This window comes from Macrobrachium nipponense, chromosome 1, assembly GCF_015104395.2.
Source record: "Macrobrachium nipponense isolate FS-2020 chromosome 1, ASM1510439v2, whole genome shotgun sequence".
Classification (NCBI taxonomy): domain Eukaryota; kingdom Metazoa; phylum Arthropoda; class Malacostraca; order Decapoda; family Palaemonidae; genus Macrobrachium; species Macrobrachium nipponense.
In genome coordinates this window covers 184,030,551-184,050,630 of record NC_087200.1, presented here as the reverse complement: position 1 = coordinate 184,050,630, position 20,080 = coordinate 184,030,551, and the positions used below count along the sequence as shown (strand labels likewise).

Genomic DNA, 20,080 nt, shown 5'->3' with positions numbered 1-20,080 from the left:
CATGTAGAACACAACTAAAAATAATTGAAGGTTGTAGGCTTTCTCATTTTTGAAATATTTGCATACAAAACAAATATATAAAAAAAACTCTACATTTGGTCAACTTTAACTCGTCCAACATGGTCGAAAACTGCAATTGTAAGCTAAAGCTCTTACAGTATAGTAATATTCAATCATTTTTCTTAATTTTGAAACAAATTGGAAGTCTTTAGAACAATATTTAGATTTATGGTGAATTTTTGAAAAAAACATTTTTTTACGTCCGCACGTTACAAATTCATGCATCATTTTGTGATAATATTTTCTCTGTGTTGCTTTTATTGTTTTACAATGTGTTATATACCAAAATTATCACAATTTAGTGTACAATACAACTAAAAAATATTAACTCGTTAGCTTCAACCTTTTTGCTCACAGCACGATTTGAATACAATTATATATGAAATTTTGTTTTCGCGCTATCATATATCGCATTATTTATAAATGATAATGATATTTTTTTCATTTCTGATGGTTGCATACTAAACTTCAGGCAATGACAAAAAAAGGAGCCAAAAATGAACTCTTTAATCTTGAAAACTAAGCACGCTGTGATTTAAAAAAAAAAAAATTTCCGCTTCGGCGCTCACTCCGAGACCCCCTCGGCATACGGGAGACGATTTTTATTATACCCCTTCAGCGTTTAAGGGTTAAGAATGTTTTGGTCATAAGCGCCACCAGACACAGACAGGAAGAAAACAGATTGTTGCAGGTTCATTCTCGAAGCATGAAAATTGACTGATATTCTAGTGATACACAACAGTAGATTTTAAATGAGTTGAATTAAACTTGGTATGTCTTTATTATTGACATACATAATTCATTATAACAAAAAATCCACGTATTGTAGTCAAGCTATTGTCACTAATGGTGCAGTGTTTGTTATATGATTAGTAATGCAATAAAGCCTACTATGTATGTAATGTACTTGATAAAGTACTTAAAAGTACTACTAGATTTTTCAAGTACTTTTTGGCCAAGTACAAGTACAACTACATAGAACTTTAAAATCTCAAGTACAAGTAATCAAAATTTCATATTTAAGGCCAAGTACAAGTACTTGTATTTGAACCCATGCCTGTTCCGCAGGAATGGGTCATCGTCTTCATCTGCCTTCCCTCCTCCTAGATTTAATTGGTCTAAGAAGAAAAAGGTTTACTCACTGCCCCTTAAGCTCTGCCAGAGGAAGCAGTTGGATCTCCTGTGGGCTATCTTAATCCTTCGCTACTAGGACCATTTACACTTACCCTTGAAGTTTAGAGATTCTCTCTTTAGAACTAGTACTGTGTTGGAGTGCTCGTTCGCGAGATACTCTTAAATGTATGAGACTCTATGGGGGATTGTACATCCAAAATTCAGTAACAGAGAGACAACTCGCCCTCCCAATTTTGGCATAGGACAGGAGAGGGGTGCGAGTTATTCAGTGACTTGCCCCTGCTTGGAATCGCTAGCATTAGTGTTGTACAAGTTCTTAGATGTCTGTCTCTCAAGGCAGGACACCACAAGAGTATGGGAGGAGGTTCTCTGTGTAGTTCTTTGTGAGGTTTTGATCCCAGAGAAGACAGATGTGGCAGGTAAGTTCTCGCCAACTTTAGGCACATTCAACTTCGCTGTACTCTCACTCGTGTTCGCGCAAACAAAACAGTTGTAGGAGGAGAATGCTCTGTTTGGTGGGTGAAAACTTTTGCTCTCCCTTCAGGAAGCGTTTTTCGCTGAGGCGAATACATTTTCATAAGTTATTGCATTTCTGTCATCACTGCAAGTTGATAGTCATGCATATTATTACCCCCTCCCGCTAGTTCTGACATAAGAGCAGGCAAGAAGTATCAGTCCTCTCTTTTTCCTTCTACTTCCTGGTTTACACTGGGATGGACGAGGGAGTTTGAGGAACTCTACGGAATCTACTCTTCAGACATACTTTCAATCTTTTTAGGATAGATATCACTGAGAAGTTTGGACTCCACCTCTCCAGTGTTCCAGTTTTGGGAACAACCAGTTCGAGCATGAATTAGTCGTCTTTGATGTCTTGTTATCACCTTAGAAGCCTCCCTTCAGGACAGCTTCACCTCTGCTCTCTTCATTAGAGAATGAAGGTCTGCTTCCAGTCCTTATTCTTTTCACTTTCGAAGTGAGGAAGAATTAGGTTGGCGCTTGATAAACAGGAGCCTATAAGTATGTACTTGTATGTATATTCTCCAAGCGACATATGTCTGCTATCAGTTGCACTATCCGAGTATAGGCACATACTTGTAAGTTATTTTTTCTGGTGGGTTACTGAGATGAATAGTACCTTCTCTTAATTAACCTGAAACTCAAGACAGCCTTTCGGGCCTCCCAGGAGTTTCTTTCCTTCTTGTTTCGGTTAACATGTAGGTGCTAGAGTGTATATGTAGTGCACTCGATGGTTCTATAAGCCGAACGAATTCCAAGATGGAACGTACAGTGGACCCCCTGTATTCCGGGGGATGTGTACCAGCCCCTCCCCACAAATAGTTAAAACCTGCAAATACTTAGAACCCCCTATAAAAATGCTTATAACTGCCCATCTTGAAAGTTCAAATGCCAAATGTATACTTTAAATAACATCCTACTTCAAATATACCTTAAATTACTATCCTATTACTGTATTAATCGTTTAGATTATATTAATTAATATCAATTCAGTCATCTTAAACATTTTACCATTAAAAATATATATGTACAGCGAATAACACAGAGAGAGAGAATAAAGTCTTATGATATCAAAAGATTGAAATGAACTTCTATGTGGAACACTCCTTTCCCTCCAACAATACAAACATACATAAGTAGAAGAGAGAGGGAGAGAGAAATTTTATTGTTATTATCTAATCTCATTAAACTTACTATTATTTAAAAATTAGTACTACTGTAAATTATTATTTTATCACAAAATGTAGCAGTACCCTTAAAGGTTCTAACACTTCCAACCAAAACAGAGGGAAAGAGTTACAACTATGACACGTATCTTTTGGGGGCAAGAGAGAGAGAGAGAGAGAGAAAGTTATCCTTATTTTAAAGTGAAATAGAAAGATTATTGTATTTTTTTTAAATACTATCACATGTGAATTTTGTAATTACTCCAATTATATTATTATTTGAAAATATTAATAAACATATGCATACATGATACCATAAAAAATCTCACATCTCGGTAAAAGAGAAAGAGAGAAATTACATGAACATTAGTTAGCAACATGCTCCCCCCTCCTGTCACATTACTTGACATATTTTACAGCTCTGGACCTCAGTGTAGTACCTATATCTATATAGAAAGATGTGGGGTAGATTGAATTTTCCTTCATTTTTGCATAATTTTTTTTATTCATAAACTAAAATCTTACTGATTCACTATAGTACATATTTCCTTTAATGAATTGATATTGCTGTTTACATTAATATTAATACGTATTTGAAAATTAGTAAATCATTTATTTATTATACAAAAAACATACATCTCTGTGTGAGAGATATTGAGAGAATTATTATTTTTATTATTTGATATTTAATATTATTAAATTTAGTAATACAGTATTAATCAGTGTTAATATTTGAAAATTAGTAAATAATTTTTGTACAATTACACTATAAAATATTGCATAACTTTACGAAATATATCGTTTGGATTGTTTTTCTTTTTAATTTTCCATACAATAATGAGTTTGAAACTTTTTTTTTTTTTTAATATGAAAGTTGGAATCTATTATCACAAGTAAAAAATAAAACTGCATGGAAAAACGTTGTTTTACATAAGTTTTTTAAGTATTTTGCCCGAATCATTATGAAGTATTTCAGTATGTTTAGATAGGAGTAGGCATATCAACCGATTGTCATCTGTATAAGGATTAATATTTAATGCAGATAATACGTGAATGAATGGATTTTGGCTTATCTAATGCTGTCAGGTTATTTATTTAAAGATCTTTCTGTTAAAAGAAAAAACCTTATTTCAAGTTAAAATATGATATATAACAACAAAAAATATAACTTATAACTTCCTTAACCCTCTAACGCCGATTGGATGTATTAAACGTCGATATAAATTGTTTGTTGGGTGCCGATTGGACGTATATACGTCGATATAAAAAAATTTTTTTTTTAAATTCGCGGAAAAATAGTTATAGGCCTACTAGGCGAAAACTTTTGAATCACGCGCCTTGGGCGATGTTGGGAGCTCACGGATCAAGGCGTTGTTTTGTTTACAATCATTACCCAGGCGCGCAAGCGCGAATTTCTTTCTCCTCGCACTATAAAGCATCAGCGACACATCTCATAAATTATTTCGTCACTTTGACATAATTTTTGCGCCATTTTATATTAGCCGTTACATGGAGTATTATATATGAAAATGTGTGCAATTTCATGTAGAATACAACAAAAAACAACTCATGGTTGTAGCTTTTATCAGTTTTGAAATATTTTCTTATAAATAACGATAAGTGCCAAAATTTCAACCTTTGGTCAACTTTGACTACCAAAATGGTAAAAAACGCAATTGTAAGCTAAAACTCTTATATTCTAGTAATATTCAATCATTTACCTTCATTTTGCAACAAATTGGAAGTCTCTAGCACAATATTTCGATTTATGGTGAATTTATGAAAAAACTTTTTCCTTACGTCCGCGTGGTAGCCCTTCTGAAAAAATCATAAATTTTGTTGTCCGATTGTCATAATGTTTGCACCATTTTAAGTTAGCCATTACATAAAGTTTTATATATGAAAATGTGTGCAATTTCATGTAGAATACAACAAAAACAACCCATGGTTATAGCTTTTATCAGTTTTGAAATATTTTCATATAAATAATGATAGTGCCAAAATTTCAACCTTCGGTCAACTTTGACTACTGAAATGGTAAAAAAACGCAGTTGTAAGCTAAAACTCTTACATTCTAGTAATATTCTATCATTTACCTTTATTTTGCAACAAATTAAAAGTCTCTAGCACTATATTTTGATTTATGGTGAATTTATGAAAAAAAAAAAAAAAAAAAATTCCTTACGTCCACAAGGTAACTCTTCCGAAAAAAATCAAATTTTTTCATCCGATTGTTGTAATGTTTGCACAATTTTAAATTAGCCGTTACATAAAGTTTTATATATGAAAATGTGCGCAATTTTATGTAGAATACAACAATTAACAACCCATGGTTGTAGCTTTTATCAGTTTTGAAATATTTTCATATAAATAACGATAAGTGGCAAAATTTCAACCTTTGGCCAACTTTGACTCGACCGAAATGGTAAAAAAACGCAATTGTAAGCTAAAATTATTACATTCTAGTAATATTCAAATATTTACCTTTATTTTGCAACAAATTGGAAGTCTCTAACACAATGGTGAATTTATGAAATAAACTTTTTCCTACGTCCGCGCAGTAACTCTTCCAAAAAAATCATAAATTTTTTTCGTCCGATTGTCGTATGTTTGCACCATTTTAAATTAGCCATTACATAAAGTTTTATACATGAAAATGTGCGCAATTTTATGTAGAATACAACAAAAAGCAACTTATGGTTGTAGTTTTTATCAGTTTTGAAATATTTTCATATAAATAACGATAAATAGAAAAAATTCGTCCTTCGGTCAACTTTAACTCAAGCGAAATGGTCGAAAACTGCAATTGTAAGCTACAACACTTACAGTCTAGTAATATTCAATCAATTACCTTCATTTTGCAACAAACGGGAAGTCTCTAGCACAATATTTCGATTTATGGTGAATTTTTGAAAACAGCTTTGCTTTACGTCCACGCGTTACGAATTCATGCATCATTTTTGTGATAATATTTTCTCTGTGTTGCCTTGGTAACGATTGTAAACAAAACAACGCCTTGATCCGTGAGCTCCCAGCATCCCCCAAGGCGCATGATTAAAAAGTTTTCGCCTAGTAGGTGTATAACTATTTTTCCGCAAATTTTTAAAAAAACTTTTTTGTATCAACGTACCATACGTCCAATCGGCACCCAACAGACAATTTATATTGATGTTTAATACGTCCAATCGGCGTTAAAGGGTTAAAGAAGAAACACATGAAAGAACAATAGTGATTTTAATTTCCTTTAAACTATTATTTAGCTCACCTGCCATAATATACATTAGCGAGTCACTGTTTTTTGTTATAGAGTTAGCCTGTCATGTGCAGGAAAAGGATCTTGCTCTAGGGAAATCTGTAACCAATTAACAGAAACTTAGCCTGTCACCAAAGGGCATCATGCACGGGCGCAGCTAGACGAATAGTTGCCAGATACAGTTTGCTGAATACTTACACACACACACACACACACACACACACACACACACACACACACACACACACACACACCTTCTTGTCCAAAACATTTAGGTAACTGGTGCAATATTTTGTAACATAAGTGTAACATGAAAATGTATTTACCCATGAAAATAACATCAAAATACACTAATTAGTGAATATTTATAGTTGGAAAAACCTGCAAATAGGTAAATTTCCTGCAAATAATGGGTAGATATGGCCCTAAGGAAAATCTGCTAATAGGTAAGTCTGCAGATCTTGAGAACGCGAATAATGGGGGTTGACTGTATTACCAGGCAACTCAGCCTACAGAATCTTCTCACTGAGTACGTATTGTATCTCTTCTGTCGACGGTTAACTGCTAATTCGAGTCACTCTGCCTGGCCATCACAGACTTTAGTCAGGATTTTTACTTATGATTCTTTTCTCATGCTCTGCTGCATTTGCCATTGTGAGAATCTTTAGACAGAGACATGTCTCATTAGACTCATTATCAGCTTTCTCTTTACCCCACAGTGCAACAGAAGTCTGTAAGTCTTCTGCTCCGTCACAACTGACCCATAGGTCACTCCAATTATTCAGACTGATTTTCAGACAAATACAGCGGTTTGGCCTTCTATGTACATATTTCTAATTCGTAAAGTGTTCAACTACTAGTTGTTCATCCCGAATTGAAGTGAATATTGGAAGACTTTGCCTGCCCTGATAGCACTGTTCCAGGGTAAAGAGAAGAGTTCCTCCCTGAATCAGTTCGCAGTGACAAGAAGCAGTTTGTTAGGCAGTCCATCCCTGTGTTTTACAATGCTAAAGACTTCCAGCCTTCATTGCAAGCACAGGCTTTTTTGTCAAACAAAAGTTCCTCGGACGAGTGAATTTTGTGCTCGGCTACCAATCCGGTGGTCCAAAGTTCGATTCTCAGCTCGGCCAACACGGAATCAGAGGAATTTATTTCTGGTGATAGAAATTCATTTCTTGATATAATGGGGTTCGGATCTCACAGTAAGCTGTAGGTCCCGTTGTTAGGTGACTGATTGGTTCCTAGCCCCGTAAAAATATCTAATCCTTCAGGCCAGCCCTAGGAGAGCTGTTAATCAGCTCAGTGGTCTAGTAAAACTAAGATATACTAACTAACTAACTAAATTTGCCAAACAGCAATGGAATAGCCGAATTCTCTTTTCAGTCCTCTGTAAATTTCAGGGATTAGAACCGTCCCCTTTGGTTGGCATCATTGAAGGGAGTTTTCTCAGTCAGAATTGCAAAAGTTTACTTCTTTCCAATTCAATTGTGAAAGATGTGGGTACACACTCGCTCTAGTCTCACATAAATAGTATTGTTTTTACCTCAGTTGAGATTCTACTACTGATGAGAAACTTTTCTGTCTTGCCACCACAGGGATGGCATTTGACTCTCATTTGGGACACAAGAGCCCTTTGTGAGAATGATCAGACAGTTTTGTTTTTAAGACCTCATCCCATCACTGAGAGGATAGATGTGTTATGTGGATCATCTTCAACATCACCCTTCAAAAGATGGGTTTCATGTTGCGCTTCTTCTCAGATGTCGAATCTTTCTGCATTTGTTTGATGGTTTTGAATCCTTCATGAATTATGCCTTGTACTTTTGTTGATCCAGATCAATCATTACTTCGTCCTATTGATGGGTTGCTGTACCTGTGGGAGACTTGACACCCTTCATTGGATGTTGATTTCCTTCCTCCACTACTTACTTGCCAATAGAAAGTGTCCAAGGATATGGCTTCCTACTAGTCCGGTGAGATTGCTACGTCACCTGCACACACTCCCCCTGAGTGCAGTGCCAATGGCTCGGTCCTTTCATCGCATTCCGAAGATTGTGTCATTTCTTCCTTCGGGTCTTTGCCCACAGGTCCTTGGAACACTTTTTCCTTGGACGTATGGTGGATGCTCATCAAGTTGGGTTTGCTTGCCCAGCTCCTTCAAGAAGACAAGTTTCATCTTGCCTATGGTGTGCAGTTCTAGAGGTAAGAAGGACGCGAGAGTGGCTGGCCTCTTCTTAAGCTAACACATCAAGTACTCAAGTACATGGGGTTTCCTTTCTGTTATTCTTATCAGAATCATAGAAGCAAGCCCGTTCCTTCCTCTAGCAAGGGGAGGAAGGAGACATTGGCAATAAGGCAAGAATGTCTCGTTTTTTTGCCTCAATGCCACCAACTCTTAATATTCTTCTAAGCCTTTGTCGTATGGGTTACGATTCTTCACTTATTTCAAAAAGTGTGACTCTTGATCTTGCAGTTCTTATACTCCGATCAAATGTCAGAGTAAGGGATCTCTTCCTCGCTCTTTCAACCAGGAGGAATATCCCAGGTGGGCTGAACTCCAGTGAATTTTAGAATCACTCAGATTCCTCCCTCCAATCAGTGAGTCTTCCTATAGTAAAAGACCAAGGATTTGTATGTTGTGTAGGAACAAATCGCAATTTTTGAACGTGAATTTTATTTTTCTTAACTTTACAAACCTGAGGTCCTTTACACAAACCTGAAAGGCAAATTGGGATTGTTTACATCCAGGAAGGTGGGATACTGTGTCACATTTTTCAAGAAATTATATTTATTTGATTAAATAAACATTTTATATTAGATAAAATACAAATTATACTACTGAAGACAAACCCTTCAGGCCAGCTATGTGTGTTAAGTGTTTTAGCTTAGATCATTAGCTGCTGATAGGCTGGGAATCAGCCTGCTTCATCATCATCTACTTTCCTTTACTATAATCATATCATGTTCGTGAGCACTTGGTAACTTAGCATTGTATTATTAGTCAAGTTTAATCAGACCGGAGCAAAATACTTGACACTCAATATGGCTGGCCAGAAGGGGTTGTCTTCAGTAATAACATTTATACTTTACCTAATAAACTAAATTTCTTTAAAAATGTTTTGATTGGTATATAAAAAATGAAGTCTGAAAAATTTTCTTTCAACTGATTTGTTTCCAAGATGTGACATTGGGTGATTGTTAAAATTTTGGACATTTGTATAAATTCATTTATTTCATTTTAAACCTGGGTTATCTGGGTCATGTGGATTGTTCATCAAATATCATTGGATGAAACAAGTGTGACCAGTTTCAAGCAACATACTATGTATAATGTGGCATTCTTTGGTTTGAAGAATGCTATAATCCAAAAGTGGGTTTGATCTAATAATCTTAAGTGCTGATTTTATTCCACATAATCCTTTTATAAGAGAAATTCTGTTTGGTAGAGAATTGACTTGTTTTATGTGATATAGTTCCAAACCCCTAGGCCTGATAGAGGTTCTTAACAATGAACCCTGTAATGTGAATCTTTAAATCATATACTGTATGTTCAGGAGTTTGTGAAATTTTTGGCTTGTGGTTTTAATTTCAGAATTTGTATTTGTCAGATTCGTTAGTTTTATGATAGGGATAATCATCTAAGTGAACAGATCACAGAAATAGCATAGGTTTTTAAGAAAGTATTTTTGTTCCCATAACCAGCTTTTCCTTAGATCTCATATTGATAGAATGAAGATGAATGGTTGTGTGCCTCTTTTTCCACCTTCCAGAGAGCAACTTTAAATTACGGGCAAGAAGCTTGTTTATGTCTGTACAGCATCAATTTCTCTTTCATTTCAAATTTCTGTACTGCATCAATTTTTCTTTCTTCATAAGTACAAAAGTCATTTTTCCTGGCAAAACATTCTGTAACTTCATCTGAAAAATAGTTAGTGATGTATGAGGGGCTTTGGGAGATGTAATAGTTTTGATTTTAAAAATTATTCAATCTCTTTGGCAATCATCACACAGTGAGATATATATGAGTAAAATATTTAGTTTTACTCGAGAAACAAATTGCTATACTGTTTATTACAGTTGCGAATATGTAGGATAGTGAAGGTGAGCTACCTGGCCCTTGTATAATCATAGAATATTTGTTAACATCCCCTTTCTTTTCTGTTGTCTTTGTTATCCTTTAATGTGCTTCCTTCTATCATCTGTTACTTCATAATTTGATAATATATACTTGATATAAAACATAACAGTGAAGGAAGGTTTGTTGCTATGAGTATGAAGCTGCTATCAGAGATTTCTATTTTTATTGTAGACAGGCCTTTTAATGCAGATTAATGACTGTACCAGAATATCTACTTTTGCTAATATTAATTTTAGAACTAATTTTAGATAATGAACTGTATTTTCAATAGTGTCATGTATTTGCAGTACAATAATAGTTATGCCATATTTATCAAGTAGTGATAGAAATTTATACCAGTTCAGGTATTTGATGATTTTTTAGTTGATTTACAAATTGCACTGAATATTATTTTAGGGTACACTTATTACAGATTTAAATTTCTCTTTTAATTAAAAAAAAAAAAAATAGCTGGCTGCCTTTCGTCTTCAACCAGGCCCTCTGCCAGAACAGTATAGGTTCATGAATCAGCCACCTGGTCAAAGAAAGCATAAAAAGCATAAGAAACACAAGCTTAAGCCAGGGGAAACCCCAACTCAAGATGGCTCTGCAGATGGGTCAGACATCCACGAGAAGAAGCACAAGAAGAAAAAGAATGATGATGATAAGGAAAGAAAAAAGAAAAAGAAAGAGAAAAAAAAGAAGAAACAAAAGCATTCCCCAGAATATCCCGGGGCTTCGGGAGTTGATCCCAATAGAATTATGATTTAATTTAAAGTGTGCTGTAATTGAATGATTGAAAACTGTGGTTTGATGCATAAATGTTTGCAGGAACATTATATGGTTATTGTTTTACAAAGTACATTTAAAGCGCTTGGAAATATTTTGTGTAGCATATTGCACAGACAAGTGATAGAGAAGTTGCCCAGTGATTGGTCTTGGTGCTTGAACTATTTATTTGGAAAATGTGTCAGTTCTTATTGAAGTGTTGGAATGTGTAACTTCTAAATGGTTTACAATGTATTTTGTGTATATACCATATGTATCTTCTATTTTTGACATTGAGAGTAAAAGGAATAGGAATTATGGTATATTTATGGTAATTTGTAATTAATGAGAAATTAGTATTTCGTGCTTTCCAGTAGTTAATGATTTGCTGTTGCCCAGGAAGTTTGGGTAATGCATAAAGATTTCATTGCCATCAGTTTACAGGTATGTGTTAGATTATGGACAAATTGTATAAATGTTGTATCTTTAGAGAGATTAGATTTAAATCCTTTAGCACAGTTGTAGAGAGGGTACTGGAGTTTTTAGTTATGTATGTACGTATACATCTTTTTAATACTTTTCCCCCTTGTTCTACAGTGTTATCTCCCCCTCCCCACTATAAAACTACAGATAATGACTGGTATTTTTACCATTGTCTATTTTTTATTTTATTATTAATTTTTTTTTGCTGCAGTGCAGTAAAACAAATCTATATGCGGTAGACCGGTTGCAGGCTACTGAGCAGCTGATTGCAATACAAGAGTTCTTTTATATGTTTTTGTAGGAGGCCAGTTCTCAAATTTAGTGTCTTGATTTGTGGAATAGTATCAGTTATAATTTACTTTTGCATTGCACATCCTTTTTTTTTTTTTTTTCCTTACCAGTGTTTATTGAACTGGTTAAAAGACAGTTTATAAAGATATTTTGACATCTTCACACTTTAGTTACCTATAAGTTTATAGAAATATGTTGACCTCTTGACACTTTCAGTAATATCTTATAGGTAACTGATTTAAGCTGATAAAAAGTAGCTGGGAATTGATCTCATTGATAGATGTTGGTAAGCAAAAAGGAGTACAGCAAAGGGTACTTATCAAAAAGGCCTTGATTTGAATATGTGAATATCAAGGGTTAATTGTTAGGAGATTTCTTTAACAATATACTGAAAACTATGGAAGGTATAATAATACAGGCTTTAGAATCTGAACTTGAAAAATCAATGCTTCGTTGAAACATGGGTCAAATTTTACCACAGTTTTTGTATTTTTTTTTAATGAGTTAATTATATAACAGCTAGGTGTAAATTTCCTCCTTTGTTGTGTGAATATAAAAATATACTTTTGTTTTTCTTGATGATGTAATTTTATGCTCAACTTAAGTGATGTGAATAAACTAATAAGTCCAACATTGGAATGTTTGATTTTAGAGTTTCCTTGAATCAATGGACATTAAAAATCAAGAGTATGAAAATACAGGAAATAATTGATGGTATGCAGTATAGTTTAAATAGAACAAGATCAAGTCACATTTCCAGATGCCCAAAGGGCTCACCCACCCCAAGCAACTGTGAGCACCATATCTAGAAAACTTTTACACACAAGCCGGAAAAAACCATAGGAAAGCCACTGCAAAGAGCACAGCACACTAAATTGTATACTATGAGGATGAAGTACTTAACTGTACCATGTTGTACATTAGTCCAGGAATTGCTCTGTTTGCTTGCATCCACTACCAATGGGTGTAGTTTTGTTGTGTTCCAGCCCTTGTTACAAGAGGTAAACAAGGTGATGTGGAAGCCCACGTGATAAAATTGGATAGGAATAATTTTTTCCAATTTCCTTACACAATACTGAACCTAAAATATCATAGAATCCATCCTTTTGTTTTTGTGGCGGGTTCACAAGTGAAGCAACAAAGCAAGCAGAGCTCCCCACGTTTACATTAATCGTATAGACTCTCAAAAAGACCCTCAGCCACACTTTCAACAGGACAATTGGTTCACCGATAGATACATACAGAACACACAAAACACAAACACATGTACTCACCTCAGACTCAGATACTCAAGGCCAGGTGCTGTGCTGTCCGCTGGATACAGGCTAGTTGTCGAGACACAACAACCGCTAAATTTCACAACCCAAGACAGACAAGCACCAAAACCATGCAACAACTCAAAAACAACACCCCAATCACTACGCAAACAAATACCAACTGCTTGAAACAACATGACAACTCAAAACCAGCACAACAAACCACAACCACCAACAGACAACTCACAGAAACACCATAGTGCAAAATCAAGTATAACAAACCTCTTCAGCTCAACAACCACCAGAGAAGAAATGGTAGATGAGAAAAGCCACATCATATTTTAAATTCCATAGAAAATGATCAAATAATGATGTTGATAATGTTTCTGAAAAAGATTACCATTACACTTGACCATTTTTATCTTGCTATATTATTAGTAATTAACTTAGCACAGTTTTACCAACACATCACTGAATAACCAAATACTTCCAATGACAGGTTGTCTGATCTAAATTATCACACTTCTACTACAGGTTCCCAGACCACAAGTATAAAAAAAAGTTGAACAAAAAAGTAAACAGCTACAGCATTTACAAGTGCCTAATTGCACATGAATTCATTGTAATTTCTTTCTCATTTGCTGTTATCAGCATTGTTAATCAAAAAAACATACTCAAAATACATAAACACATCTTTTTGCATCATGCCCATTACTGCATATAAATCAGGTAAAATTGGCAAAAATTTATCATTTTCCATTTAGACCCATTTTACTGCTCATTCTCCTTGAATAGCCACCACTTTTGTGGGAGATAAATTGAAATCATTCTCAACCATCCTCCAGATATCATCGCATTGCTACATGACACTAACCGTTTTATGGTACATACAATAAAAATATATAGGATAAGTAAAACTTTTTTTCCTGAATACTATCTTGAGTTCATACACAATTTTACCTTTGAAAGGTTAGAATAAGTGCAAACAGTAAGCAAACTTTCATAAACAACAGGACTTCAAGCAATAGGAATGTAAAATATTTTTCCTAAAGGATAAATCTTTGGTTACAGCAGTCAACAACTGCCACAGGTTAAAAACCAAAATTAAAAACATAATAAAAATGTTCCAAATTAATGAAACATTAAAATATAAAGAAAAATAATTTTATAATAAATCTGGTGGGCTAAAAACTAAAAGAACCTACAGTACATGTAACAGAAAGTAATTAACTTCAGAGGCATATCTTAAGATATCTCATGAACATAGGACAATGGGGAAAAAAGTTAGAAAGTTAGAAAAATTCTAACAAATTAATACCCAACCTCACCATTATGTTCTTAATGAGTAGACCAATGCAAAACATTCAATGTAAGACAGAACATATCACATTTTTCAACCCCGAATTCTAAACAATCTCAAAGATACATAATTTAACAATGACACTTCATGCATAAATTATGTTCTGATTCAAGTGAGTTTAATTTTATTGACAAAATTATACCTTACTTCAAAGCATTAAAAAATTACTGAGATGTGTGCTACATGATACTCTAATAGTACTACTTTAACACATTTTTAACACATAACACTTACTCATAATGGCTCTTATTATGAAACACATTTCTACTGCAGGTTCCATAATCAGAAGTATACAAATATTTAAGAGTAGTAAATGGCAATAAAAGTGCTTGAATGCATCAGTAGGATAAGGGTTTTGTGATAAAACACAAGGTGCTCATTAACCAATTATGAGCTGAGATTTCATTTTATTTTGCTGCTCACAGTAAATTAACTTTTCTTGATATAACACTGGTTTTGGTGCTGCATGTACTGACTGACAAAAATTGTACTTGGCTTTGTGTGTCCTACTATAATAAATTACTAATGAAATTAACTGCCAAGCCTTAATACATATGTTCTAATCTACAATCAAGTCTTGATTATAGGAGTTAATTAGTGGAAAATTAGAAAAAATATAGTTATAGTAAATCTAACAATTAATGTGAGGCAGTTAGTTTGAGCATTTCAGGTGGCATGTCTCCTTAAAAATTTTAAGTTTTCCAGTGTGATCGTTACTTCAGTGCAATGACTACATATCCTGCATGCACTTTAACTACAGCATTTTCTTCAAATAATATGCTTGGATCAGGCTGTCTCACGATGGACTTCATGTTTTTTTTAACAAACAAGATCTCACTTGTGAAATAACGCATCTAAATCTGCTTGTACCACTACGATAATGTTTGCCATCCTGCAATGTGATACCACGAAAGAAGTAATAAATTTCTGGTCTGAAAGCTATATTCCTGAAATAATGGTGTATAAACTGTTCCAGGGAGTGGTAGCAAAATGAACAGACTTTGGACCCTGTAAGTTTCTCTAATTTTAATGCAATAGTGTTACATCCCAAGTCAAAATAACTTCAGATAACAAACACAAGCAGGACAAAATTCTTCTAATGCTATTGCACTAATTGCTTTGCAGTAGTAGCCAAACTGGGAATATGTCTAAAACAAGTTTCAGAGGCCATTTTTGCCAGTACAACTCCCCCAAAAAATGTTGAAGTTCAGTTCTTACAAGAATTTGCATCATTTACATGCACATAAAAGAAGCAACCAAAAATATGTCTCTTTAAGGGTTTGAGAACAGGAATATAAACACGTGTATTAAATTTCTGTGTACTGAAGTACAACACTAGAATTATGAAAATGAAATTCATTGTTCTGAACAGTGACCTTGCATATTCTCAAAGAAACAAGTAGCCTAGAATAGCTGAGTTAACAAATGTACTGTACAACTGTCATCATTACAAAGTTTAATGAGACTTTTGAACAACAACTTACTCTAGACAGAGATGTGAAAATCAGAGCAAGGTAAAGTTATCAGACCAAGGTAAAGTTGAAAAGGTAGAAACAAGGTAAAGTTGAAATGGTAGAAAGAGACTACAAGGAATGGATAAAAAGAAAAGGGCAATGTAGCTGTGGGAGGAGGTGACTGCAAAATGTATTACATAGTAATTTAATGACCCCAGAATCAAATATCTGCTATTAGGGCTTGCTCAAATCATTTGTTCTCAAGTGAGGTGAGAACTGCAGAAATGTAGTTTCACAAAAAGTGGGAAATGATCAAAGGGAGCAGATGATAGAAAACAAAAAGACAGAAAGCAATGCAGCTGCAAGCCGAAGGGGTGCTACTAAGAACATTTAGTACTGAAATACTGTATGATACACAAAGCTCAAAGAGGTTCATAGTCTTATGAAAACTTATAATTCTGTTACACAGAAAACAAAAATTGCTGCAAACTTTATCTGAAGCCAAACTTTTGCCTAATATTTTTGAATAATGAAACTTTCAACATTAAACCCATTCTGTGAACAAATATTTATTATGAAAACATATGCTTGGTGGTAGGTGAGGGGGTTATCAAGAAGTAAAAGGTGTAAATGATCCTAAGGTTAGAGTACTCATATGTACAGTATGAATAAAGTGAGTTACATTTAACATGCAAAGCTTTAAGCAATCATCAGTAATAATTTACAGGCGGCCCCCGGTTAGCGGCAGGGGTCCCGTTCCTGGCCGCCAACGCTAAGCGATTTTAAAGCCTACGGCCGCAGCACACCTTCTTTCGGAATACTAGACCAGTCAAACGGCACTGTAATCCCGCAATGGCGCAATAGGTAAAATTATATTTATGCAGTATAGTACTATAGAATTTACTGTACAGTAGTACTATACAGTACATTATAATATTATAAATACTGTAAAGTGAAAAAAAAGCCTAGCTTTAATCCTTTGGGTGTGTAGAGTATGTAAAGATATAATAATACAGTGTACAGGTAGCTGAAGTTTCCAAGTTACAATAATTTGTCTTACGATAATCCAATTTTATGAGATACCATATTACAATAGACGATAATCCAATTTATGGGATACCATATTACAATAGCCTAACTTTATCCCATCTTCTATAGTTCGACAGATTTAAACTGTAAGATTGTTTCCTGCCTTGAGAAAAACCCTGTTGCCTGTTCTCTCTTAACCTTTAAATCGTCCCCTCAGCCATCTCCCAGCGAGACAATATTTGGGACAGTACCTAATGAAACTGACCGTATAAATCCTAATCCGTAAACTCGATCCCCACTCCATTTGGTTATTACTTTTGAGACTATTTATTGTTATATTTGTTATGACTTATACCCTTAAATTTTGCATATTGTATTACATATTTTATTTGATGATCTTTTTCATTAAAAGTAATAAAAGTCAGTAAATACCATTCAGTATGTACGTCTTATGACATTTTCTTATAATCTTGCCGTAGATTACTTCTATTTATTCTTTTTTATTATTTGAATTTACTGTCTGCCATACTATCCATTTCCTAAACAAGTTTGTAATATTTTGCATTTCATTGCTCTTTACTTTAGGTTTCCCCCTCATTTTCATTCATCAAGTTATGATTTGCTTAAATTTCATTTCCTTTTTCACTCACGGCCTGGACCATGTTATAACTCATAAATCTAATGCGTGTAACAATTTTTACTTTTTATAAGGTTGTTGCACATAAACTAATCATTGGGAGAGAAATAACTTATTTACAATAACTATCAGTAATAATATGATTCTATTCAAAATGTACATTAAGAAGAATCTTCGTCGTAAGATGATCTTAGTTCATTAACGGATATCCTTTGCAGCATCACCTGAAGCAAGTTTTCGGATTGCTTAACTGTTCTTGGTAACCTAAAGCAAGAAGTCATTCTTTTTTGCGCTAGAGTTCTCAGCTAGACCAGGCGGTGGGGCTTATACAAAGGGTAGCTTAAGAGATAATTCCTTTAAACTTCACGGTTTAATAGGCTTGGCCCACCTGCATATCACCTGTCAAAGGTAACAGGAAAAGTGGCAGCGTCTTCTGAAACAGCTGTCACGTTTATAAATGCGATTTCTCATTTTATTTACAAATAAAATTATAATCACAATATGTGAACGCTTAAGTTCAGCAAAACATGCTAAAAAACTTTAAACTACCGATTTATTGATTCATGTGTTATAAAGTAAGGCATTCAAAACTGGATACTGCTATGTATATGTGGCACAGGGTTCTTACCCAAAGAAGAAAACAATCTCTCAGTTTAGATCTGTCGAACTATATTTACATAAGTTCAAAAACAGCAAAAGAGAATGATGAAAGTATGGTTTTAACATTATGTATACTCATTGTGTAAACGTGTACAGCCATCAACAACTGAACGAGGAACAACTTTTTATTCTAAGTATAACCGAATTGGATAAGAACATCCGTTTGGCTTGTATTTCAATTATCGTACCATATTACACTATGTATTACCTTAGTTGTTATAAATGACGTTATGTAGAATAACACCAAGATATCTTAATGTAATAACTTTATTCGCTATAGATCAAAGATCAATAGGGAAATATACTATTAAATTCAAACCTAGTTATAGCTGCAGCTGAGAAAACTGTTCAAGCTGCTAACGACCATTATTATGCATCGGCAACAAGGATAAAACTCCAGTAAATGTATGCCATCAAACACAACCGTAGAAAAAATTGAGATAAAATCATTTTAATCAAAACTACTGTGCTTGAAAAAACACATTTTACTGTTGGTTTCATGCCGATAAAGATAAATAACATAAAGTTCGTATTATGATGATATAAAGGAAAATTGCGAATGGAATCAGGTAATTTTTGTACTCAATAAACATGCTGCCAATGTAATCTGTTAACTAAAAAAAAAAATTAGTTCAAAATCATAACGAGACATACTCAAGCCATATATCCACCTAAAATCCCGTCGTATAAGGAAAAATAACCTTGTCTCATATAAGTCAAGTATCTAGATATTCATTTATGCTAACTAAAAGCAAGAAAATTTGCTAAGAATTGCGTTAAACATGGCGAAACAAACTCGTATTCGCCATCAGCTAATTTCCAAACCAAAACATTGGTCGCTCCGCGGAATACTGGCTTAGATTTACCGTAGTATTTTCTAATACAATAATATGAAAATACATACAAAAGCTGCCTTTGTATCATATTTATGTGCAGAAATAAAATTACCCTAAACGTAATAATTTTCATACACATTTTAAACATAAAAGCATAAACATTTATAAAATTGATACATCGATCGCGAAATTTTCACTTTTTCTAACTTGATATTTTCGGAAGAGCAGCAGGCGGCAGCTCTCAAGAAAAAAACATGAAAAAACATCCTCTTTGATAACGTGAAGGGCAGTTTCAAAAGCTGCCTTTGTATCATATTTATATGCAGAAATAAAAATATCCTATATGTAATACATTTTCATACACATTTTAAATATAAAATCATGAACATTTATAAATCGACACATCCATAGCTAAATTTGCACTTATTTAACTTGATATTTTCGGCATAGAACAGTGTCAGGGGCATATATTTTACCCTAATACCTATATAATAACTCTCAATAAAAGTTTTTAATATCATTTGCATAACCTTTATGGTCTGAACGGTATTTCTACATATGTATGTACTCGTTAGACAACGGCGCTGGCGGCACTGTTAACCGAAAATTGTGCCGTAAAAATGCCTGATTTTTTAAATGAATATTTTTTTACGACAGCCGTAAAACCGGTTCAACGCTAAGCAATTGCGCCGTTAACCGCAGGCCGCCTGTACTAATATCTTGGTGTCACCAATGAACTAAACAGATTAAAGCAAGAAGAAATAATAATGTCAACATTTCTCATTACCAGATAGTATATACGTTTGAGATAAACTTAAATCATCCATCTTATGTTACTTAGTATACATGCATAGATAAAAATATCACCTAATGCCATGCAATATCAAAAATAAGTTCCCCAAAACTAAATAAGATTTTTTGAACAATCTCATACCAACTTGTGACATTATAAAAGATACTCATAAATGATTATATATCCAAGACTACTTAACCGACAGGTAACAACAAAAAGTATATTCTACTACAAATATAGCAAATCAAAGATTATAATAAAATCAGC

The 20,080-nt window shown here is 34.0% G+C and overlaps 2 protein-coding genes across 4 annotated transcripts in view; one reads left to right on the top strand and one right to left on the bottom strand.

Annotated features, from left to right (window-relative positions):
• LOC135219908 (mediator of RNA polymerase II transcription subunit 19-like) overlaps positions 1 to 12,421 on the top strand; it is a 37,204-nt gene extending 24,783 nt beyond the window's left edge. For both annotated transcript variants that reach the window (XM_064257111.1, XM_064257110.1), the window contains one exon: positions 10,718 to 12,421. In XM_064257111.1, the coding sequence (XP_064113181.1) occupies positions 10,718 to 11,017 (300 nt within the window). In that variant the 3' untranslated portion in view covers positions 11,018 to 12,421. The remainder of the gene's footprint in view (positions 1 to 10,717) is intronic.
• The window catches only part of LOC135219907 (dystrophin-related protein 2-like), a 115,932-nt gene that overhangs the window by 5,922 nt on the left and 89,930 nt on the right, over positions 1 to 20,080 (bottom strand). The gene's annotated exons all lie outside the window — the stretch shown is intronic.